Source organism: Danio rerio, chromosome 4 (genome assembly GCF_052040795.2).
Source record: "Danio rerio strain M-AB ecotype USA chromosome 4, GRCz13ab, whole genome shotgun sequence".
In the NCBI taxonomy this organism is placed as follows: Eukaryota; Metazoa; Chordata; class Actinopteri; order Cypriniformes; family Danionidae; genus Danio; species Danio rerio.
Window position 1 is genome coordinate 42431346 of NC_141024.2, and position 25738 is coordinate 42457083.

The 25738-nt window shown below is 40.5% G+C and overlaps 1 protein-coding gene, 1 long non-coding RNA gene and 3 other non-coding genes across 5 annotated transcripts in view; 1 reads left to right on the plus strand and 4 right to left on the minus strand.

Annotated features, from left to right (window-relative positions):
• LOC148680839 (uncharacterized) overlaps nt 1–25738 on the plus strand; it is a 785675-nt gene that overhangs the window by 416185 nt on the left and 343752 nt on the right. The gene's annotated exons all lie outside the window — the stretch shown is intronic.
• trnas-uga (transfer RNA serine (anticodon UGA)) lies at nt 4805–4886 on the minus strand. Its single transcript has one exon. It is a non-coding gene; the product is annotated as a tRNA-Ser (tRNA).
• trnav-cac (transfer RNA valine (anticodon CAC)) lies at nt 12447–12519 on the minus strand. The gene has a single exon. It is a non-coding gene; the product is annotated as a tRNA-Val (tRNA).
• On the minus strand, nt 12624–12696 carry trnav-aac (transfer RNA valine (anticodon AAC)). The gene has a single exon. It is a non-coding gene; the product is annotated as a tRNA-Val (tRNA).
• On the minus strand, nt 17554–22165 carry LOC148680891 (uncharacterized). The gene is made up of 5 exons (XM_088650234.1): nt 22011–22165; nt 21092–21893; nt 20786–20995; nt 19924–20321; nt 17554–19744 (listed from the first exon to the last, which is right to left on the minus strand). The coding sequence occupies exons 1-5, from the start codon at nt 22026–22028 to the stop codon at nt 18527–18529; spliced, it is 2646 nt and encodes an 881-aa protein (XP_088506360.1). The 5' UTR covers nt 22029–22165; the 3' UTR covers nt 17554–18526.

Consider the following 25738-nt stretch of genomic DNA (forward strand, 5'->3'; position numbering starts at 1 on the left):
AAATATGATCAAAATTCTAATTGAATTCTTTCAAAGAAATCCTATAAGATGCTACTTTTTTGTCTGTTTGGCAGTGCCACAAAAAATTCTGTGAAACCGGTCCAATCTACTATCTACTTTTTGTTCATGTTGTTTTTTGTTATGTGCGTCAGCAACTCCCTGGATGCGTATTACAGTTCACAGGCAGTAAAAGCGGCCCAGTGGCCTAATGGATAAGGCACCAGCCTTCAAAGCTGGGGATTGTGGGTAAGTTGGCTATGCAGCACAATCTAGTGTGATCTTTAAAAAGCTAGGTTTATACCCTTAGGTCAAAAAGGAAAACTCTTTAGAGAATCTGTTTTGTCATTAGGTGTACACACCAGATCGTCTGAATGCAATATGGTATAGGAATCCTAAAGTGCTGTTTTCTGAGTTATAAGAACTTCCTGAGCCATACAACAGATATGGCAAACGCTAGTATTGGCCCAGTGGCCTAATGGATAAGGAATCAGCCTTCAAAGCTAGGGATTGTGGGTTTAAGTCCCATTTGGGTTGTGTTTGTTGGGTTACATATAAATTGTATGGAAAAAATCCTGACATGTCTCCTCAAAGCTTATGCTTGATGATCTAAGGTCAATAGTTTGCTAGAGAGAGGGAGGGAGATCTTGACTTCAAGTACCCGGTGGCTTTCAAATAATGGTCTCATGTTAGGTGGATGATGATGAAATGCAAACAAGAAAATAGCTGCAGAAAGGTTGTGATTTCATGTTAATGAGAGTGGCCTCATCTGGAATTTGAAACTCAAGACCAGTCTCAAACCATACCCCAGCACCAATGAAACACGAATGTGGATGATTACACAAAGAAAATGTTTGTCCATTAGTTGCAAACATCTTATTTGATGGAATGCAAACTGGCATCGAGATCCCAAAGTGCTGTTTTCCATGCGTTGGCATCTTGTTGAGGGAATACAAGAGCTCCATGAAAAAATCTTGGTAACATGGCCCAGTGGCCTAAAGGATAAGGCATCAGCCTCTGGAGTTGGGCTTTGTGGGTTCAAGTCCCATCTGGGTTGTCTTTGAATTTCTCACTTCAAGTTGGGAGCAATGTTTGTTGGATAAAACACAGTAGCTGTGAAAACCTTCTAGAGATGTGTTTGCGTGTCATTAACTTCCTTCGTTGTCATCCTTATTACAACGATCCATAAACAAATCTAACTGAATCATTGCCACTTTTTTTTTCAAATCAACTCACTTTTATTGTCACATCATCAGCAGCACGTGTGCTATAATGAGTGAAAAGCTTAGGTGCTGGCTCCAGACAGCACAAAATACAGAGTAATACAGTGCAAATACAACGACAGTACAAAATACAGACAGTGCAAATGAAATGACAGTGTGGATGCGTATTGACAGTTCCCGGTGTGAACATTGGCAGGCACTGGAACAAACAGGCAGAAGCAGAGAGAACAGGCAAACACAAGACACAAACAACATCATCACTAACTGAATCTTGGTGCAGGGTTTAGGAACTTTGGGATGCTCGGGTTAGCAACGCTCAAGGTGTAGAAAAGCATAGTTTAGTATGATCAGAATTTAGGCTTTTAAGACTAACCAAGGTATTGAAGGTTCAACGAAGTTGTATAGGCATTATCTCAATCAGCAAAGAATTTAATTTTTGGCCAGCGTTTATCGCATCTAAGCATGCGCGAGATGTGGAACGTGCACATTTGAACAACTTTGGATGGCCTTTACTCACTCGTGGAGGAAGAGGGCAAGTGTCAAAGTCAACGTATACCCTACAATGCTGTTTTGAGGAGAGTCAAACCAATAAATTTCATTCTTTACCCTCAATCCCTTCCGTTCTGGATTGAAGATGAAGAAATGTGGTTAACAAATCTTTTGAGTTTTGCCTAAAACGCGTCGTCAGACAGGTGCTACAACGTTAAATTACCAATACAGCGATCACACCTTTAAGGCATTGATCCTTGAGGCTTGGTGAAAGGAGTCAATCCTAATACTGAGCTCTGGACTTAAACATCATCCGTGGGGGTTCCCTGATAAGGCAAGAGAAACGAATTAAAAGACAAAGAGAAAGAAAAGAACACTGAGACATAAGGACATTGAGTGAGGTTAACACAACAAACAAGTGTCACATATGTAATAGCTCCTCTCTACTAGAGAGTCCTAGTAGTGCAGTGGAGGGGAGAGTGCATTTATTGGGTTCAGGAAACATAGCTAGGGATAGGTGTCTTCCTAAAATGGCACAAATGCCAAAAACAAGTTAGTGTTAAAATAAGAGTTTAGGATAGTGGGTCTGTGTCAGCAGGTTGGTTCCTCCCCCTTCCTGGTCACTTGGAGTTGAGGGACTGGAGTTGGCATGGCACAGGTAGGATTTGGATTGATTCTGAGTTCAGCGGCATGGCAAATTATCAAGACAGCACTCTTAGGAATTGGAAGGGTTTCATCCACAAGTGCTTGTGTGATGCAGTGATGACCTGAGGCATCAGGTGTTGAGTTAGCATCTAACTCTGGTGTTCAGGTACAGTCTATTGAGTCTTTGAAGTTATTGTGTTCACAGTTCTCTGTAAGTGAGGTGAAGAGATGCTGTTTAGTGAGGTCATTGCTTGTCAGGCAGAATCAGGTTTTCCTTTCCTTTCCCACTTCCGATCCTCTTCCCTTCGTTGGAAGAACTCTTTCAGGATCATTTTCATCAGTTCTTGAGTGTCAAAACATGGTGAGGTTTTACCTTGTGGGGATTCAGTTGGAGCTCGATCAGCGTGGAATCTTTGTGAGTTCTTTCGTTGACCTCTTGGGCTGGTTGCGTCAAGGTGGTGTTGCTTTACCTTGGAAGTACCACTTGATTCCCACGAGCTTGTCCCCTTTTGGTTTGCAAATGAGGTGGACCTTTTCCACGCTCTCTCCCGGTGACGTTCAGGTGAGTGTTGTCGTCCAGACAGTCCTTTCCAGCGACGGTTCCACTGTTTGGGTCTGGTATCAGCATGACAGTCTCGTTGTCTGTTGTAAGACAACACATTCCACTCACTGGGAGGTAGTTTAGCATTGTCTGGGCCTTGGGCACCCTCAAGGGCCAGATCTTGACTGTGAGTGCTGAAGTCATAAACAGCAGGGATTTTGGCAATCTTCTCTGAAGCCGTCTTTTGTTTGACGTAGGCTTTGTGTGCCAAATCTCGTAATTGCTGAGTGTTCATGGTGTGGGGGCATGCAAGAACACCAAGATGGTGGCTTACCCCAGGATGGAGGTTTCTCAGGAAGAGGATTTTGAAGTTCAGGTCCTCTTCCATCTCAGGTTCATTGCGGGTGCCGAAGTAGGTTCATCTGAGTCTGCTGTAGTAGGCTTGAGAAGACTCATGGCAACCTTGTTTCGTCTCCAGGGTAACTACAAGTCCTTGTTCAGACTCGATGTCATCAAACTCTCTGATGAGGGCTTCTTGGAGCAGGAGGTAGTCAGTCTTTGTGTGAGCCGGCTGACGGTCCAGGAAGCTGCGCACTTCAGGGCTGGAGGTTGCTCGGAGCAAATACAGTCTATCTTTGTCAGTGACATTGGGTCTCATTTCCAGGTGAAAGTCAATGTCTTGCAGATAGGCGTGAACATCTTGGATACCTGGCAAATTCGGCGTGAACTTGCCCAGGTTCTTGACTAGCTTGTCAAGGTCTCTGAGGTCCAGGCCACATAGTGATACGTGGCTGTCTGGAACAGAAGGAGATGGTAAGGGTTTTGGCAGTGACCCCACAGCTTTCTCATTGTGTGTCAGTTCATATGCATGCTTGAGTTCATCTTTAATGCTGTTGGACTCTTCTTTGATGTAGTACAGCTGCTGCGTTAGTCGTCTGACCTCTTGTCTGGCTTCACTTTGGTGAGTTTCGAGGTTCTTTGATTCTGCTGTCCTTGTCTTTAGAGTCAGCATTTACCTCTTCCAGTAGCTGTTCAACATACTCAAGCTTGTTAGTGACATCAGCATGGTTGGCGTTGGCTTGCTCCATTTCTAGGGTAGTGGCAGCTAGAGTCTCTTGAAGTTTATCGATCTCCTCTTTGGCAGCTTGATCAGTCTCATCTGGCTGTTCCGGTCGTTCCTGAGCCTCCAGTTCTAGCTGGTTGATGCGGGTCTGCACATGTGCAGGGAGACCCCAATGGATTTCAATTCCATCGCCTTAACCACTTGGCCACGACTACAAGACTGCCTGTACAACCTTATGGTTGTTGTAGATGTAGACATCAGTACAACACAATAGATAGGACTCCATGTCATGTAGGAGACATTTAATGGATTAATAGCAACTGCAGAAGTTCTCTCTGTTGTTGTGGCAATGAATGGAGACTTAACAATTGAAAAGATTCCTTCCATGCCTTAGAAGCGTGGCTTGATCAATGCTTATCCACACAGCACGCTGGCATCAAAGGTCCCGTTGCTCATATCGAATCCCTAGTCTTCCACACTTTAGGAAACATTCAGGACGTTCCAGTAGCACAGCCTGCACTAAAAGGAGGCTGGAGATTAAGGATGGCGAGACAGAGTGCAACGCCAATGTCACCTTGAAAAACCTGCCGGGACCTGGATTTGAACAGGGGTTGCTGCAGCCACAAAGCAGAGTACTAACCACTTCATGATCACGGCGAGCTACGGGAAAGCCACTGGATGTTCATTCTCTGTCATATGTCTTTAAAAATGGAAAGCCCCCAGGGCAGCTAGCTGGCATCTGCTGCCGTTTTGCTTTTCCATTCTAGCACATCCCTTTTCCCAAGAAACAATGGAATTGCAAACAATCAAGAAAGGTCGCAAACTAAGTCCTGCACACTGCCTGGACGTAGTCGGCAGGATTCGAACCTGTGCAGGGAGACCCCAATGGATTTCAAGGTTATCGCCTTAACCACTCGGCCACGACTACAAGACTGCCTATACAGCCATTTCCTCATTCCCAGTACATGTGTTTTGCATCCAGATATAACTTTCAGTAAGCGATAGCTCAACGGCAAAAGCTGTGGCTTCACAAAAAGTCTTAAACGCCCGAGCAGGGACTTGAACCCTGGACCCTCAGATCAAAAGTCTGATGCTCTACCGACTGAGCTATCCAGGCTCCATGGAAGGGCTTTTGCAAGTGAGTAATGTTTATGGTTGTGGTCGGCGCAGACCTTCACGGTACACAAAAGTTTATCTTGAGGTGGGGTTTAGGCTTATGGTTGGTGTAGATGTTGCTAAAACACAACAGATTACTGTGAGGTTGGGTTTATGGTTGTTGTAGGTGTAGACATCAGTACAACACAATGGATAGGACTCCATGCATGTAGGAGACATTAAATGGATCAATAGTGAGGCATATGGATTTCTGCTTTCCAGTCCATCTTATCATGGACCAACGTTTATCCTTTTTATCATCCTGTTTCTCAGTACTTAACTGTGAATTGATTTTAATTTATGAATAAGTTAACACATTGCTTAATATAAGAATGTTCAGTGCATTTGCCTGTCTCTTTATACCTATTTTCAGGAGCCAGCAAACTCGGTCAGAGGTCATGGAGACCTTGAGTGGAACTGAGGGCTGAGGACTGGAAGCAGCTGTTTCTATTGTTATTTCTAGGAGTTAATACTGTCTAAAATGTCTTAAGTGATTTTGCTATTTTTACGGTTAAATATTTTAAAGTGATTCTACTTTTTATTCAAGATAGACTTTGTGTAGTAAGAATATAACTGCCTGAATGTAGATTATACCAGTTTTTAACCAGTTTTGATAAAGACGGCTGACAGTACACTCAGCCTTGGATAAGAAACAGATTATACTTTGTGTGTGTGTGTTCTATTTGATTGTTGATCCGTTTCACAGGTCTGGAGCCAGCTCTAATCAGTCTAAGGGATGTCTGATGTTTATGCTTAAGATATTGTTCAGAATTGTATACACGAACCTCACGTGGAAATGTTCCTAGTCTATCTGTGTTTTAACCAATCAGGTTAGGACACCTGTATGTGTGACGCAGTTAATGACGTTATGTGAGAGTATAATTGTTATTGATTGGTGACTGTAAGCAGAGCGGCCTAGGAACTCATTGCGAGTGTTGAAGCTGGCTTCTGCGAATGAAACTGCAAACTATCTTCAGTAAACTTGATTTATTTTTTTAAATCTCTGACTCCGGCTCTTCTTCATCTACCAGACTGGTCATTCTTTGGGTTAAACTGTAAACTATCCCTATAGTTTTGGTGGAGGATGCGGGCACTTATTTACTGGTAACACCATTGATCAATCAACAAAATGAAGGTAGGAAGATTTAAAAATTATAGACTAGGTATTGTCTGTGAAGTAGTGGGTAGTAACGGAACGCTGTTGGTTTCTCATTCAGACGTGAATGAAAGTGTTGGTCTCTCATTCAGACGTGAATGAAAGGCGCCGGTGGATTCACAGAAATTTGTGGTAGATTTGTGTGGAATCCCTTAGCGAGCTGGTGCATTTTTGCGGTACACCTATAGTGATAAGTTATAAGTGTAACAGTAGTTGAGGGGTGTACCTCGTACTTCACCCAGAGTTAAAATACTCAGTTGATGGGTGTGTTTTAAGACATTCTCGGGGATAAAACTTGGACTGGTTTTTATTTAGTAGTGGACTAAATTAACCCGAGATTGTAATTAGTTCCACCACTGCTATCTAACTACATCACAGACAAAAGGCATGCCATAAGAATAGTGTAGGTCAGATTATTAGGGAAAGAAATAATTGAAAAAAAATAACATATAACATTATAATAGAGATCCATTAGATAGTAGTGGCCACAAAAGTCAGACAAGATACCTAGAAATATCAGGGTGAGGTCGATTGATCAATGATGCACCAGAAGCAATCACAAAAAAAGTTATGACCCTAACTGGATTGGACCGGTCTGGACAGTTTGCATATCTTGGGATGGTTTGCAGATTCATCAAGCAGAAGCCAAGCACTGTTGGTAAGATTGCCCTCTCAATTTCTTCTTGCTTTTGGTGTTGAACTCAGATATAAAAAGAAATAGGTGAGAGCAGAATGCAGCAAATGGCTCAGCTAAGCTCTCAGGTTTAAAATTATTTTAGAACTGATTTTAAGAAAAAAAAATAGGATTGCATTGGCATTTAGTTGTCATTGAAAAGCTAAAATCTAAATATTGAGGGGCTAGTAGCAAAAACTAAGCACAGAAACTGACAGTAACATTATGGGAATAAAGAATAGCTTATGTTTTGTCTTAGAAGATACGATTCTGTGTGACTGCACTGTTATCTTGGTTTAGCCCTCACCATGAGCTTGGTTTTGGCTGTAAAAATAACAGAGACATGTCTGAATAAAAATGTGCCATGTAAGTCTGTGCAAACAAGCAGCTTTATGGTTGGATATATGTATTTTAATAATATATATGTAACATAAATAGGGGTTTCAAATAATACTTTGATGGATGCAGTTAACCCCTGAAAGATCTAAAACTATTGTTGACTGTAACAGCATTACTTGGAAAATGCATGTCAACTCTGTTTTATATGTTTTAGGACGGGCTTGAGTAAAAAGATATTACAGCAAAATTATGTTATTGAAGTTAATGTTATGTTTAATGTATGATTAAACTTAGTAAACATGCATTTTCGTTCTGGATTGCTCAAAACTCTCTTTCTCTCTCATTAGATGTCAGCTAAGAGCTGCTATCTGCCTGTTCCATAACAATTGATAAGCACAGTGCTCAGTTGGAAATCACAAAACACAGATGCAAATGAAATGTTAGAATGAATACAAAGTTTCTACATTTCAATTTGTATGCACTCATAGAGGTATTAGTAATTAAACATCAAAGTTAACAAATAAGAGATTGCAAAATGCTTTTGTTTGTTTTCCCAGTGATGGGTTGCAGCTGGAAGGGCATCCGCTGCATAAAAACGTGCTGGATAGGTTGGCAGTTCATTCTGCTGTGGCGACCCCGGATTAATAAAGAGACTAAGCGAACAGAGAAATGAATGAAGGAAAATGCTTTTGTTGAAGCATCTTGAAAAACACTAATATAACCACTGAGCTATAGAGATAATTAATTTGAACAGTTGTTATTACTGTTTGGAAATTTTTTGTCTTGTCTTCAGTGGTTTATTACTGTTTGTAACTTTTGTCTTATCTTTAGTCTCCACCATCACATACAGGGCCTGATGGCTATACTGAGGTAGTAGACCCTGACACTGAATGGATCAGGGTGATATCTAAACTCCCTGAATAATCTCAGCTTGATATTCAGTTGATTTAAGTGTTTGATTAACCTGTCTCAATGTTTGAATTCTAGTAGGTAGTCTCAATGGCTTTCATGGTTCTTGACTGCACTTTCCCATGTAGAAAATTCTGAATCAAGGAGGAAGCCTGCACAGGAGCTTGCAGTGTGAGTGGCAGTTGACCGGTGGGCACGAAGGGGGGTTCCCTAAGATGGGTAAGATTTTCCCTCGGCCAAAGCGGAAAACAACCTAAGGCATGGGACCCCTCGTAAACCCCGGGGCATCTACCCGAAAAGGGGGATGTTTAATGTGAAAGATGGTGCTGGACTGGGGTGATGCTCTATCGGCCTAAAGCATCCTTAGAGGGGAACTGTTTGAAGTTACAGTAATCTGCCTCAGTGGCCCCGTCCAGACCTGATCACGAGAATCCTGCCTTTATTGAGGACATGTCTGTCCTTGTGACAAGCATCAACGGACTATGCCAGGGTATGATACCCTGAAGGAGATGATTGGTAAAAAGATAATGGCAATGGGCTTTCAAGAACCATTGGAGACAGTAAAGTTTCTTTAAATTTTACCAATATCAATGTGGTTGGCTGCTTTAACAGCACTGGATATTTTATATGTCTGAATTTTAAGAATGCTGAATTCCTGAATGTGAAGCTGAGATGATTTTTTAACTGATGTGTCTGATTTTTCATAGTATTTTACTGATGCAGGTCCTTATGCATGACGAAGGACATTTTCGAGATGGTGTTGGCTAAAGATAAAGACTGGCTGTGAGATGGTTTGGATAACACAGCTGAATGGAACTAAGCAGTTAAGGTAAAATAATTACAAGAAATTCTCTTAGTCTTTAAATAGTTCCAACTGAGTTTTAAGAGATAAAAACTTTTGACATTTGGAACGTTGGTGAATGATTAAAGATTCTGAATTGTAATAATTTTAATTTTATAGTCTAAGACTATTGAAAATTTATGTGCATGAAACAGAGAGACAGAGACTGTTTGAGTGAAGCCATGAGTTGTGTTTTGTTTCTATTATCGACATGCTTAGCAACAATATTAAGAAAACAAAACACACCAGCTGATTGTCTCAGAAAAGACATTGATTATGAACAGGGAAACTTTGAAACCTGATAAAAGATCATGTAAATCTAGTTGAAACTGGACAGAGAATTTTAAGAATAAGTTTGTGCGAGTTCAACACCTAAAGCAAACTTAGTTATGAGCTGTCACAATATTCATATCTATGGTACAATAATGCTTATTGTCCTGAGGGAATGATTCGTCCCTGTTGTATGAATATTGTCACTAACCTCTGAAATGAGTGTTATATTATTACAGATTGTATAAGCGAAATGCCAGACATTTGCAGAAGTCAATAATGCTGAGTTAATCTGAGGAAAAGATGATGCAGACCATGAGATGAGCTTTAATTGGATGGGTTATCCTGCTTTGTTTGCAATGGTTAATAATTACCTCTTTTCCTGGTTCAGATTACTCTCTGGAATAATAATAATAATAATTTTATTAGCTTATAGCTGTGAAATTAAAGACTGCCATGCATATTAGGTTACAAACACATGTCTACATTTACTGAGAATACAAAGGTTAATTACAGTTAACTCTTTTCTATCTGAATATTAATGTTAAATTTTTTAGACTTGATGGCATTTAAATAGTGACATTGGCTAAGTCACTAACCACAATGGTCCAGAAAGCATCCTCACTCTAGCATAGGAAAAATAAGCAGAGAATTGAGTTGAAGTCATTTGTGTTAAAGGCAAATGCTGCAGTAAAACACTCTCTGTCTATGTGTGTGTGTCCTCAAGTGCAGAGGAACATAATTGTTTGGATGTTGTGTAGAACAGAGACCTTTTGTGTCTGATCAGAGAATCTCTGAGCCTTAGAATTGGCCTGTATGTTTGGATTTAGAGTAGGAGCAAGTTGTAGATGCATCAGAGGAAGTATCGATGGAAATTACGAGTTGTTTACTTCTGGAGGACTTTTAGGGCTTGCACATTTGTGTTCACATTCTGGACTTTGGTCTGCTGTTGTTTTTTTGTATGTTTTCACTTCAGCTTGCAGGACCCTTATCCCACAGATGATGAGAAACGTGAACTCCTTTTGTGGGTGAAGAGTGGAAGAGCCCTTAGCTTGGGGACTGGAATTTTTAGGTTCCAGCTTGTCCAAGAAGGGGCGAAGAAACTCTGTGTTCTTATTAAGGGAGCACGGGTCATCACTTTCACTCTCCTTAATGACCTCACTGGTTGACCGGAAGCGGAGTTTGAACTCCATTCTGGTCAAAAGGGGCGACTGAAGGATTCGGATTTCTGCTTTCCAATCCGTCTCATTATGGACCACCGTTTATCCTTTTCATCATCCTGTTTCTCAGTATTTAACTGTGAATCGATTTTAATTAATAAGTTAACACATTGCTTAATATAAGAATGTTCAGTGCATTTGCCTGTCTCTTTGTACCTATTTTCAGAAACCACCAATCTAGGTCAGAGGTCATGGAGACCTTGAGAGGAACTGAGGGCTGAGGACTGGAAGCAGCTGTTTCTATTGTTATTTCTACGAGTTAATATTGTCTAAAGTGATTTTGCTATTTTTACGGTTAATTATTTTAAAGTGATTCTACTTTTTATTCAAGATAGACTTTGTGTGGTAAGGAATTATAAACGTCTGAATGTAGATTATACCGGTTTTTAACCAGTTTTGATAAAGACGGCTAAAAATACACTCAGCCTTGGATAAGAAACAGATTATACTTTATGTGTGTGTGTTCTATTTGATTGTTGATCCATTTCACAGGTCTGGAGTCAGCTCTAATCAGTCTAAAGGATGTTTATGTTTAGATATTGTTCAGAATTGTACGCACGAACCTCACGTGGAAATGTTCCTAGTCTATCTGTGTTTTAACCAAATTATGTTAGAACACCTATATGTATGACGCAGTAAATGACGTTATGTGAGAGTATAATTGTTATTGATTGGTGATTGTAAGCAGAGCGGCAAAGCTGGCTTCTGCAGATGAAACTGCAAACTATCTTCAGTAAACTTGATTTATTTATTTAAATCTCTGACTCCGGCTCTTCTTCATCTACCAGACTGGTTATTCTTTGGGTTAAACTGTAAACTATCCCTACAGTTTGAATCCCACTTCTGACAAACTGAGCCTGCGGCAGTGCGGTCAGGCTGAAGTCTTTAACTCTCTGCCCCCATGTCCGAATGATACAGTAACACTGACAAAGTGCCGCATCACGCGGGCTTTAATGCAAGTGCACTGAAAGGGGATCAAAAGAATTGTCCTGGGATGGCGTTGCTTTTTAAGGTTTGCAGGGCATTTTTTCGTCAAATCCTCGTACAACGTCAAGTCATGACATTTGACAGATCCATGCCCTTGTATCGTGGATCATCCAGTGAGCAGAGAGCCAATTGAGAATGTGCGTAAAAGCAAATCTGAATGTTTCCGCCCAGTTTCTAACAGGAGACCCTCCGCTTGTAAAGCCATCGTGATAACCACAGGAGCCTCCGGTTAGGGTGAGAGCACTGTCTTGTGGTGCCAGCGCAGAGTGACGGAAAGTCACTTTCCACAATGTTTTCATTTAATGTTCTACGCTGGTGGAATCACCTTCCCATTCCCACTCGGATTACGGATACACTGGTCTTCTTCAAACGACAGCTAACACCCATCTCTTCAGAGTACACCCGCACCCCGGTGAATATCCCTCTCTCTAAAGAAAACGAAACTCCTACTCCAGCACTAAATTCTCTAAGCACAAACAACTTACTTGGAATAAATAGCCCTTTTTCATATGCATTGCCTTGTCTTGCTGAATACCTCCACTATTGTATGTCGCTTTGGACAAAGGGGTCCGCTAATTGTATGCTTCCGACCAGTTTCGAACAGGAGACCTTTAGCGTGTAATGCAAACATGATAAACACTACACTACGGAAACCAATAGACCAGTGCTGCTTGAAGTATTTATAGTCTTTTTTTTATAGAGCTGTCTTGTACGGTCTGCACCGTGAAGGGCCCGCAAACGCACTGGCCACCTGCTCATGCACAACACAAAGCTAAAAGAAATCAGATTCTACGCAAGTTTGCGACACCGCGAGGGGAGGTAAACACTGAGTTGAATTCAAACTTCTAGCCTCACACCGCTCTGCAGAAAGAATGTTTTCAGTGAACGTCAGTACTCAACAGAAGCCTGATTTGACAATTGTCATAAAAGCCAGAGGTTGTTTCCGCCCAGTATCGAACTGGGGACCTTTCGCGTGTGAGGCGAACGTGATAACCACTACACTACGGAAACCTTCAGGCAAATCAGGCAGATAACCCTTTTTGATTGGGTGCCTGTCGACGATCATTGCTGGTGCGGCAGTGGATGCTATTATTTTCTCGCCAAAAGAAGAGCACTGTTTCTGCTTGGTTTCGAACCAAGGACCTTTCGCGTGTTAGGCGAACGTGATGACCGCTACACTACAGAAACCCCACAAGTGCTTTCACCAGCGAAGTTAGGCCTGCAAGCATAAAACAAGGCGTACGCGTTGGTCAATGGAGCGGACAAAGCCAACTCAGCGTGACAAGCTCCCTGCAGGTATTAGGGCCAATTTACAATCCGGGCCCCACACCGCTGTACAGGTCCTTGCGATATGTCCCCTTTCGTCACATTTGAAGCACCTGAAATCTGGGCATTCCTCCATCACATTTTCTGAGCTCATGCATAGTCGACAGGTTTTTACCTGATTGGTGTGCATGACTCTAAAGTGCTGTGGCCCTTCCGCCGTCTCGATTTTGGTACTGTATGGTAAGGAGACCATCTCTTCCGGAAATCTGTTTTTTACAAACCTTGTTCCATCTTCTATGTTTGTGCCAGGATGCAATCTTCTTTTAATTTTAGATATGGTGAAAACTCCCCATCTCTCTAGCTCGCTTAAAATTTCTTCATCTGCTAGGAAAACAGGCAGATGCTTGAACGAAACAACATAGTCTCTGTTTTGTAACCTCCGTACTTCAGATTTCACGCCTTTAATTGTCAATCCATTGTCTATTAAAATTTCGGTGTCATCTTCAGTCTCCATTGTTACTTCATACTCCCTTTGTTTGTTTGGGTCTCACCGCCAGAATTCTTCCTGCTCCAATCAGCTCCGTGACTGCTTTGGTTATATCAAATCTTCTTGCATCTTTTACATTTTCTACTTCTACAGTTACTGTTGCTTCCTTTGTGCATACTCTTCTTTGTACCTCTTGCTTATCCTTACCTTTCTCACCTCTTCGTTGGCCGGGCTCTTCATTTTATTTATCTCTTTGTCTGTTGTCAAGTCCGTTTTCTTTATCTCTTCGTCTGTTATCCAGCCCATTTTCTTTATCCTTTCGTGCAAGTCCCTCCATTTCCATGTCGTTGCCGGGGAATCTGTCCATGATTAAAAATAAAACACACTACATAACCACCCTTCAGTCAGCAAAATGCTGCTGTTAGGTGGTTTTTAAAGACAAAAAAGAAAACAAACAAAAACACTCAAGGTCAATAAACAAAAAGGTAGACAAACAAAATGGGGAGAGCCTTTCTCTCCTTACTGCTGCCAACTCACTTCCTGTTTGCTCTATAGCCCCCTCAGGGTGGTGTGGCCGTAAGCAATGACAGCTGTCAAGTGTTGGCTATTAAAACTAGGCGCAGCCCCAGGAGGCGAGCACAGCTTAGCTGCCTGCGGCGCCAATGAGCTGGACAGCCGGAGCTGGGCAAGCTGTGAAACACCAGATTCCATGTCACGGTACTGCGGTGTGGCTCCCAGGAGACAGCTCCTGCCAAGTTTGCATGTCAGGATGGCCGAGCTGTCTAAGGCGCTGCGTTCAGGTCGCAGTCTCCCCTGGAGGCGTGGGTTCAAATCCCACTTCTGACAAACCGAGCCTGCGGCAGTGCGCTCAGGCTGAAGTCTTTAACTCTCTGCCCCCATGTCCGAATGATACAGTAACACTGACAAAGTGCCGCATCACGCGGGCTTTAATGCAAGTGCACTGAAAGGGGATCAAACGAGTTGTCCTGGGATGGCGTTGCTTTTTAAGGTTTGCAGGGCATTTTTTCGTCAAATCCTCGTACAACGTCAAGTCATGACATTTGACAGATCCATGCCCTTGTATCGTGGATCATCCAGTGAGCAGAGAGCCAATTGAGAATGTGCGTAAAAGCAAATCTGAATGTTTCCGCCCAGTTTCTAACAGGAGACCCTCCGCTTGTAAAGCCATCGTGATAACCACAGAAGCCTCCGGTTAGGGTGAGAGCACTGTCTTGTGGTGCCAGCGCAGAGAGACGTAAAGTCACTTTCCACAATTTTTTCATTCAATGTTCTACGCTGGTGGAATCACCTTTCCATTCCCACTCGGATTACGGATACACTGGTGTCCTTCAAACGACAGCTAACACCCATTTCTTCAGAGTACACCCGCACCCCGGTGAATATTCCTCTCTCTAAAGAAAACGAAACTCCTACTCCAGCACTAAATTCTCTGAGCACAAACAAATTACTTGGAATAAATAGCCCTTTTTCGTATGCATTGCCTCGTCTTGTTGAATACCTCCACTATTGTATGTCGCTTTGGACAAAGGGGTCCGCTAATTGTATGCTTCCGACCAGTTTCGAACAGGAGACCTTTAGCGTGTAATGCAAACATGATAAACACTACACTACGGAAACCAATAGGCCAGTGCTGCTTCAAGTATTTATAGTCTTTTTTTTATAGAGCTGTCTTGTACGGTCTGCACCGAGAAGGGCCCGCAAACGCACTGGCCACCTGCTCATGCACAACACAAAGCTAAAAGAAATCAAATTCTACGCAAGTTTGCGACACCGCGAGGGGAGGTAAACACTGAGTTGAATTCAAACTTCTAGCCTCACACCGCTCTGCAGAAAGAATGTTTTCAGTGAATGTCAGTACTCAACAGAAGCCTGATTTGACAATTGTCATAAAAGCCAGAGGGTGTTTCCGCCCAGTTTCGAACTGGGGACCTTTCGCGTGTGAGGCGAACGTGATAACCACTACACTACTGAAACCTTCAGACAAATCAGGCAGATAACCCTTTTTGATTGGGTGCCTGTCGACGATCATTGCTGGTGCGGAAGTGGATGCTATTATTTTCTCGCCAAAAGAAGAGCACTGTTTCTGCTCGGTTTCGAACCGAGGACCTTTCGCGTGTTGGGCGAACGTGATGACCGCTACACTACAGAAACCCCACAAGTGCTTTCACCACCGAAGTTGGGCCTGCAAGGATAAAACAAGGCGTACGCGTTGGTCAATGGAGCGGACAAAGCCAACTCAGCGTGACAAGCTCCCTGCAGGTATTAGGGCCAATTTACAATCCGGGCCCCACACCGCTGTACAGGTCCTTGCGAAATGTCCCCTTTCGTCACATTTGAAGCACCTGAATTCTGGGCGTTCCTTCATCACATTTTCTGAGCTCATGCATAGTCGACAGGTTTTTACCTGATTGGTGTGCATGACTCTAAAGTGCTGTGGCCCTTCCGCCGTCTCGATTTTGGTACTGTATGGTAAGGAGACCATCTCTTCTGGAAATCTGTTTTTTACAAACCTTGTTCCATCTTCTATGTTTGTGCCAGGATGCAATCTTCTTTTAATTTTAGATATTGGGAAAACTCCCCATCTCTCTAGCTCGCTTAAAATTTCTTCATCTGCTAGGTAAACAGGCAGATGCTTGAACGAAACAACATAGTCTCTGTTTTGTAACCTCCGTACTTCAGATTTCACTCCTTTAATTGTCAATCCATTGTCTATTAAAATTTCCGTGTCATCTTCAGTCTCCATTGTTACTTCATACTCCCTTTGTTTGTTTGGGTTTCACCGCCAGAATTCTTCCTGCTCCAATCAGCTCCGTGACTGCTTTGGTTATATCAAATCTTCTTGCATCTTTTACATTTTCTACTTCTACAGTTACTGTTGCTTTCTTTGTGCATACTCTTCTTTGTACCTCTTGCTTATCCTTACCTTTCTCACCTCTTCGTTGGCCGGGCTCTTCATTTTATTTATCTCTTTGTCTGTTGTCAAGTCCATTTTCTTTATCTCTTCGTCTGTTATCCAGCCCATTTTCTTTATCCTTTCGTGCAAGTCCCTCCATTTCCATGTCGTTGCCGGGGAATCTGTCCATGATTAAAAATAAAACACACTACGTAACCACCCTTCAGTCAGCAAAATGCTGCTGTTAGGTGGTTTTTAAAGACAAAAAAGAAAACAAACAAAAACACTCAAGGTCAATAAACAAAAAGGTAGACAAACAAAATGGGGAGAGCCTTTCTCTCCTTACTGCTGCCAACTCACTTCCTGTTTGCTCTATAGCCCCCTCAGGGTGGTGTGGCCGTAAGCAATGACAGCTGTCAAGTGTTGGCTATTGAAACTAGGCGCAGCCCCAGGAGGCGAGCACAGCTAAGCTGCCTGCGGCGCCAATGAGCTGGACAGCCGGAGCTGGGCAAGCTGTAAAACACCAGATTCCATGTCACGGTACTGCGTTGTGGCTCCCAGGAGACAGCTCCTGCCAAGTTTGCATGTCAGGATAGCCGAGCGGTCTAAGGCGCTGCGTTCAAGCTGGGGAACAATCGTCCAACAAAGAAGGGGAAGAAGGGAAGAAAGGGGGGAAGAAAGAAAGAGAAAAAGGGAAGAAGAGGGGGAAAAAACGAAGAAAGGAAAGGGTGAATTCTAAGCTTCCCGGACACGCCTTCCCTGCACCTGCTTTACGTCACGCATAGTGATACTGTTCTGTGTTAAAACAACGCAATTTGAGTTACATTGATTTCTATTGCAGGTGCTCACCAAGATTGGGGTTCGAATCCAGCTAAAGACGCTTTATTGTTATTGGTTAATTATTAGTCAATAAACTAACTGTTTAAATGTGTAATGCTCCAAGGTAAATAAAATATGCCAAAGCGCTTTATTCTTGTGTTTTTTGACATTCTTTTATGAAAAATAAAGCATACTAACTTGAATGTGTCACTATTTAGTATTTGTTGTAGCATTGTTATGCTTATGGTTATTATTGTTCTGTATTTTGATGTACAAATTATCTATAGAAATGTCATAGAGTATATAGTGTACACACACACACACATATATATATGTGTGTGTGTATATATAGTGTGCATAGTGTATATGGAATTAAAAGTCAAGTAGTCAGTTATTTATATATGCATTATTTATCTAACAATTGTCAACAGAACAGTAATGAATATAGAGTAGAAAATGTAAAAATAATAAATTTGTTATTAATAATACAGTATTAACAATATAAATAAACAATGTTAATAAAACGTTAAATACAAACAGAAACCGACACAAAGTGGACTTAAAAGTCAAGGACATTTATTAATGCAATATTTATTTAACAATGGTCAACAAAACAGTAATGAACATGGAATAAAAATTCTTAAAAATTAAATGTTAAATATTAACAGAATAAATACAAAATTAACAAATTAAATAAAATGTTAAATAAATTTAGAAACCAACAATAAGTGAAATAGAATAAATTTAACTATTATGGTTGTAACCTGTATACACTTTATACATACACACACATATAAATAATAAATAAGTTAAATAAAATGTCAACAAAATAAATAAACTTTAAATAAAAAGTGCAATAAAACAGAATCAAACAAGGTAATTGAAGAACTATTATGGTTATAAAGTGTATAAACTATAGACATACACATAAATAATAAACAGTTAAATAAAATGTTAACAAAATAAATTATTTTTTATAAAATGTGAAATAAAATAGAAACCAACAAGTGAAATAGTATAAATTGAAGATCTATTATGGTTGTAAACTTTATATACTCTGTACACACACACACACACACACACACACACACACACATATATAAATAATAAATTAAATAAAATGTTAACAAAATAAATACACTATTTAAATAAAATGCGCAATAAAATAGAAACCAACAACAAGTGAAATAGAATAAACTGTAGAACTATTATGGTTATAAACTATATAAATACACACACATATATAAATAATAAATAAGTTAAATAAAATGTTAACAAAATAAATTATTAAAAAGTAAAATGTGCAAAAAAACAAGTGAAATAGAATAAATTGAATTATTATGGTTATAAACTGTAAACACTATACACACACACACACACACACATAAATAATATAAAAGTTAAATAAAATGTCAACAAAATAAATACACTATTTAAAGAAAATGTTAAATAAAAATATAAACTAACAGCAAGTGAAATTGAATAAACTGAAGAACTATTACACTATATACATACACAAACAAACAAACACATTATTTTGGGTTGGTCCTTTTCATTTCCTCTAGCCACTCTTCTTTAGTTAAAGTTTCAGTCTGTGGGCAGTACACCCTGCCCCTGAGTTGGCTATGGCCTGTGGCATTTGTTTTGAACTGCCCACACTTTTTACAAGTGTTCGCTTGAACAGTTCTACGGTACGGTCTTTTGGGAATGGCTCCAGATGTGGACGGTGATGCAGCAGGCTGTGAGCTGGTACTGGACATTGTTGGCTGAAGTGGTGGCTGTCTGAGTGGCATTCCCTGCACCATTGGGATACCCTGGGCCATCTGCACTCCTTGCATCATCGGGATACCCTGGGCCATAGGGATTCCCTGGACCATTGGCACAGCCTGGAACATTGGTACACCCTGAAACATCGGCATACCCTGGTACCCTGGTGTAGCTGGGATGTATATGTTGGGTACCATCTGCAGCGATGCTCCAGGTGCTGGTGGTGTAAATATGACCTGGGTCTGTACTGGTGCCTTGGGTCTGAGTGGGGGTCGTCCAACAGATGTCTGCCTCTGCCTTGCCTGACCTGCTGTGCTCTCTGGTAACACATACTGGTGCTGCTCTCCTGGTTGGTCTGGCTCTGTCCGAAGACTTTTGGCAACTGGGAGAGGCTCCTGGGCTTCTGGGAGGTGTTGAGGCAACTGAATACCCTGAAGCAGCACAGACAGCTCCTGTTTCTTCTGTCTGTTATTAAACCACTGAATCAGGGTATTCTGGTTTACCTCAACCAGCTGCATGGATGTACCTCCCATTACCAAGCTGTTGCCGAGTACGAGTTGCCTAATCCTGCGGTAGTCTTGCAGGATCAGAGACCATCTTGAAAGGGTTCCCTTGCCTTTTCGCTTGGGACTAGGGTGGATGGTACAAAGCCTAATAAAGATGGTCTCCACAAGACGGCAACAGTCAGGCCACTGAGCAGGAGCACTGCTTGCACCCAGCACACATCTGGTAGTGCTCTCCACGCCAGGGGTGTGAGTGGGCTTCTTGGGTGTTTTAAATCGCCCACTCAGCAGTCGCTTCTGGTGTCGAGCTGCATACACCACCCGCTTCTTGTCTTGGTCATGCAGGCTTTGCCAAAGACCAATGATCTCGTTGGCCTCCTGGTTGATGAGGCTGAGGCTTTTGTGGGTCCGAAGCTCAACCAGATATTCAGCCAGCCTGTCCACATGCTGGAAGCCCGGAATATTTTGGTAGTCAACAGCCTAATGAAAGCACAACAAAATAAAATAGCATATTACATTTTTCAATGCATAATTCCATAATTGTTTCTGTTATCATGTTGAAGCTGCACTACGGAAATAAACCTGATGCGTGTTTGACTTTACACTTTATTTTAAAATTATTCTAGATCACTGTAAAGACAGAAATTAGTGGGACTTACAGTCTCTTCATCACCATCATCATCGTCGTCATCATCATTGTCTTCGTCATCATCTTCCGTAGCCTCTTCTGGCTCTAAGGGCACAGGTGAAATTGGTTCTTCAGGCTGCGCAGGTGGGTCAGGGACCAGTGCAGGGCATGTGGAGACTGGCAAAGAAGCGACACTGCTGGTGACTGCAGTGGAGGAACCCGATCTTAATGTGGAGGAGGATGGTGACAGAGCAGCCTCCGGATCAACAATAGTGTGATCCTCACTGATGTCACAGAAGCCCTCATCTTCTTCTCGCTCATCCACATTGAGATCCTCAATGAGCTCAGCAGTCTGCTCACAGTCTGGGTTCATGTTCTGCAGTGCCTGACCAGTCTGCTGGAACAGATACTGCACTCCAATGAGCTCACCTGAAAAAAATAAATGAAACATAAATAAACAAATTTTAAGAGCCATGTTTGATTGGGTGTTGAAGTAGCAAGTAGTTTTAAAAGCTCAACGTCAAGGAAGAAACAAACAAAAACATACATTTTAATCAGAGATCCAAAACATAATAAATATTCTGGACAAAACATCTAATGAAATGCAATGGAAATACAACGAAGACAGAAAAATGTACAAATAAATTTCCCTCAAAGCTTGTAGCATTATGTTTGATAATGACATGTAATAATAATGTAATAATAATTTTGTATCTTGCTTTACTTCAGTAAATAGTCATGAAACAATACATTTGTTCTTACAAATATTTAAAGACAAGCAAAGATTTCACAGCACAAAGCTCATGAACATTGACCTACTGTATCAACCTGGATACAGTAGATGGAGAGAACACAGAAATTGCAGGTTTATTAACAATAGCAAAATCTCTTACCAGTGTAACGTGCCGGCGGACAAAAGTTGGGCACCACTTTTCTCCCAAACAGCTTTTCAAAGTTGCAGTTTACACAGTGAACAAGTTCTCCTGTGTAGCTGCGTAAAGCTGATGGTTCAGATGCCAAGGAAGCAGCCTCCCGGTCCTGGTTCCACCTGTTTAGTCCCTCCAGCAAATAAATCTGAAAGTTCAGACTATTTGCGCTGTACCCTGTAAATATTAAAAACAATGTTTAGGACTTAATTAAAAAACAAACACACAAAGACATTTAATGCGTTTTTACACAATGTTTGTGCAGAATCATACCTGGGATGAAACGATTGAGGTGTAAATGAAAGGACTCGAGAGACGTGGAGCCCCTGGCACATCTGTAGGTCCGCAGCAGAACACCTCCCTTGGTTATGCTCCCCGTTTCAGTATAGAGCAAGACACCAGGGGGGTCCTGAATGCATTTTATATGCTTTTTTTGGACACTCCAGATGTGCCCCATCCTTTCCTTGTCTAAAAGAGGAACGCCCAGCGAGTCATTGCCCTTGTTGCTCATGAGCTCAGTAAGAAGCTGTTCAAGTAGAAGGATGGTAGTCTCCTCCCCACGGGTCCTCCTCCGGCAATAGAGAGCCAGCTCCTCCCTGGTGAGATGCTTGTTGACATCAGCATCTGTCAACGCAGGCCAACCTTGGGACATCAACAGTGCTCGCTTTGCTTGGCGTAGCAAAGAAACATCAGCCGCATCCCATTCAAAAATGCACGCAGAGATCCGTGACATGAAGATGGGATACAGTTGATGAGCATCAGTTGTACATCCCACTGCAATCCTGCGCATAAAGTGCCAGATGTCCAATTTCACAGTCAACTCCGGCCATCCTCTGAACCTGGCTTTGAGTTTGGTCTCACCCACATCAGTGCAGCACCCACAGTCCACATACAAAACAGCAGGTGGATCCACACCAGCCTCCTGGTATCTTCTGACCAGCCCATCCACCATCCTGTCCAGTCCTGCTCCTTCCTGGGCAGTGAGCACACTTATCAGCACCTGACCAAACTCATTGCCAACAGAGGTGAGCCAGAGTCCTGTTCCTCTTGCTGTCCCGGCCAGCTTTTTTGTGATCTAGATTAGACAAGAGAAGAACCATGGTGTATCGTCAGATCAAGCAGACTACTCAAAGGGTTTTTACCAATGCTGGAATATAATAAAGAAATTATAAATTGATGAATATCCACTAACCTTTTTAGTTGAATCCATCTTCAAGATGGACCCATGCGTCGATGTTATCCTGGCATGGATTTCATTCAACCTTGTCAAGATGTCCTGGCTGTAGACAGTGAGGAGCCACTTGCAGCTTGGCACAACTGTAGGTGCTGGGGGCTCCTGGAAGGTGATCGGCAACACCCCAGGTCCACTGAGGAAATCCACACACTGAGTGGTGTAGCGGGCCCCTTGTGGGGCTGGTGCCTAGTCCACGCTCACGCAGTAGGCGAATGACTCTTATATCACAGGCGTACCTTAGGAACAGAAGAATATTAATATAAACATATATATATATATATATATATATATATATATATATATATATATATATATATATATATATATATATATACACTGTTAACCCTTACTGTAGATTATGCAGTAAATAACTGTAAAATAGCCAGTGTTTAGCTGTAATGAAAAGAAACAGTATTTTACTGTAAAAGGAGCAGGATTTGTATGAAATTCTGTAGTGCAAAGAATAAATTACAGTAATTTACTCTATGTACCATTACAGATATTTACTGTGATAATAAATGGTAAATTACTGTTCAACCATTACTGCTCCATCTACTCTAATGCTTTATGTTCCTATTTTATATTTATTTTATCTCTGTGTTTTCTTTGGTTCCTTTTATGTTTTTAACATTGAGTATCAGGAGTCAACCAATGCCACAGAGCTTATTAAAAGGTAAGTGTAAGATATGGACGAAATGCATTTAAAGGCAAAAATATTCACACAGAGCAAAGAAATTGTCACAATAATTTTTATAACTTTGTTTACTTTTTCTATAATTAATCTAATTTAATTGCCTAGTTTGACCTATAGTTAAGATTTTAAATTGCACTTTCAACTGAATATTAGTATTTTGCTAAATAACTAGTAAAAATGTGTTATTTAAAAAAAAAAAAAAAAAAAAAAAAATATATATATATATATATATATATATATATATATATATATATATATATATATATATATATATATATATATATATATATATATCTTAAACAACACTCCCATACATTTTTGCAGAGACTCAATGAATTTGTCTGGAAAACTGGCAAGTAAAAGTGCCATTAACAGTATAAAGGTTTTCCTAAATAAATGTATAAATCATGATATTTGTTGTGTTTTTTATTATTACTACAGATTTGGAACGACATGAGAATCAGATTATTATTACTATTTTTTTCTATGGATGAAGTTTATATTATAGTATATTTTTATTGTTTTTATTAAACGATATGTGCATAACTGTGATAAATGTAGGCAGTTGCTTTGAAAATATGCTATGTACCAGGGGTGTCAAACTCCTGGAAGGCCACAGCCTAGTAGAATTTAGTTCCAGCCCTGCTTCAACACACTACCTTTAGATTTAGTTTGATCAGGTGTGTTTAATTAGTATAACTGCACTGTTACTCTGTAGATTGTGCAGTAAATAACTGTAAAAAACAATGATTTAGGCATCACCACACACTCCCACAGGCTGTCCGTCTTATTCTAAACACAAAGGTGTTAGAAAGAGTTTTCAGAAAATGCTGGCCAGGTGTTTGATTTGTTTACTGCTGAGTGTGCTCTATTCTCTGTCTATCAATTCAGATGTGGAGTCTGATGTTTTAGGCTTTAAATAAGAATCTAAAATGAGTAAGTAAAATGTGTTCAAATGTTTTTGAGGGTTTATAAAATAAGGCTGTGTTTTAAGTTATATTGTTGTTATCTTGAACTGTGTACTTGAAAGCTACATTGTTAGCTAGTTAGCCTCTCCTCATATAACTTCTTACATTACTTTTGTTTAAGTATATGTATTTATTGGATATTGCACACTGCCATAATGTACAGATGCTAACAGTTGTATGTATCTTTCTGGCAACTAAGCCAAAATTAAATTCCATCATCTCAGTAAGGTAACATGTGCACATCATCACAGGGAATCACAAAAACATGATACACATAGCCATCCACACACAAAAGCTCCACTGTCCGGTCCCAGGTTGTGAGTTTGTTGCCAAGTATTTTTCAGAGCAGTGTTTCCACCTATGAATTTATATTTGAAACAATAAAAAAAGTTTGTTGTCATGAGATAATTATAACAATAAAAGATTGAATCCTTTGGTTTTTCAGTGTTGCCAACTTTATTTTTGTTTTCTATAATTATTTTAAACTTTTTGAGATTTGACAGAGCTGTTAATTATTTAAAACTTTAAAATTTAAAATAATTATGTTGTGTTTTTTGCTGTTCAGTTGTTTTTTTTTTGCATGGTCAGCATTGAGGAGAGAGTAACACATTTCACTGCAGCACTTTGTGTGTGTGTGTGTGTGTGTTTATTGGATATGTGATTGTGATAAATGTTGGCAGTTGTTTTAAAAGTATGCTATATACCAGGCGTGCTTAATCCTGTTCCTGGAGATCTACCTTCCTGCAGATTTCAGTTGCTATCCATATCAAACACACCTAAACCAATTAATTAGGACCTGAACAACACGTGATAATTACAGGCAGGTGTGTTTGATATGGGTAGCAACTGAAATCTGCAGGAACGTAGATCTCCAGGAACAAGATTGAGCACCCCTGCTATATACCATGGGGTTAAACTCCAAGTTCCTGGAGAACTGCAGGGCAGCAGAGTTTAGTTCCCACCCTGCTTCAACATTACCTGTAGATTTCTAACAAGCCTTAATTAGTTTGATCAGGTGTGTTTAATTAGAGTTACAGCTTAAAGTCCCGGTCACACTGCACTTTTCTCCCTATAGACTTCCATTAATACGCATGTGAGTACTGCAGACCTGGAATGATAGCTCATGCGACAAATTTCATAATTCGCAGCATTGGAAAGTTCAAGCTTGGAGAACGCTGAATGCGAAATCACATCATGTGATTGCTTGAGACCAATCAAAGATCAAAACATGACCTCTCTGGCTTGCTTTTCCAATTTCTAATTATTTTGTTTAATTCCACTACTCGCTTTGTTTAATTCCACTTCGCAGTGCCGTATGACAGAATATTGCATGCTTAAACGTTAGTGTGACCGCAGCCTTACTGTGCAGACCTGTAATATACAAGACTATATTTATATCTGCTGATTTTTTAATTTTGTTAAACATTTTCTGTTATTTATTTGTTTGGTGCCAAAACAATAAAATAAATTTGTCTGAAAAAATGTTATGCCTTCTGTTTTTAAATAACAGCTAAGAATACTGATTAATTTTAGTAACACAACAATAACTATATATGACATACTATTAATGTGTATGCAGTATAATGCTGTAATTTGTAACACTACAATACAGTAATTAACTCTACACAGTTTCCAGTTAGTTACCACTGCTGCTCTATTACAGTAATTAACTGGCAACACTGTTGCCGGCTACTCACTGTATTGGTTCAGTTACAGTAAATAACTGGCAACACTGTTGCCAGCCACTCACTGTAATGGTTCAGTTACAATAATTAACTGGCAACACTGTTGCCAGTTACTTACTGTAACCGAACTTTTACAGTGAGTAGCTGGCAACAGTGTTGCCAGTATTCTACTGTAAAAAACCCCGGTAAGGTCTAACAGTGTATATATATATATATATATATATATATATATATATATATATATATATATTTGTAACGTATTTTCATATATCTGTGATGATAGGTTAACAACTGCACGAGGAATAAAGGTGTTCAATTACTCACTTCTGTGTGAGAATG

Bases quoted from the DNA above. Each gene is read 5' to 3' on its own strand.
- LOC148680891 (XM_088650234.1), bottom strand. The intron at 20,322-20,785 runs GTAAGAGATTTT...TATTTTTTTCAG, and splicing joins TCCGCCGGCACGTTACACTG to GTGAGCTCATTGGAGTGCAG. The intron at 19,745-19,923 runs GTAAGTCCCACT...TGCTTTCATTAG, and splicing joins ATGATGGTGATGAAGAGACT to GCTGTTGACTACCAAAATAT.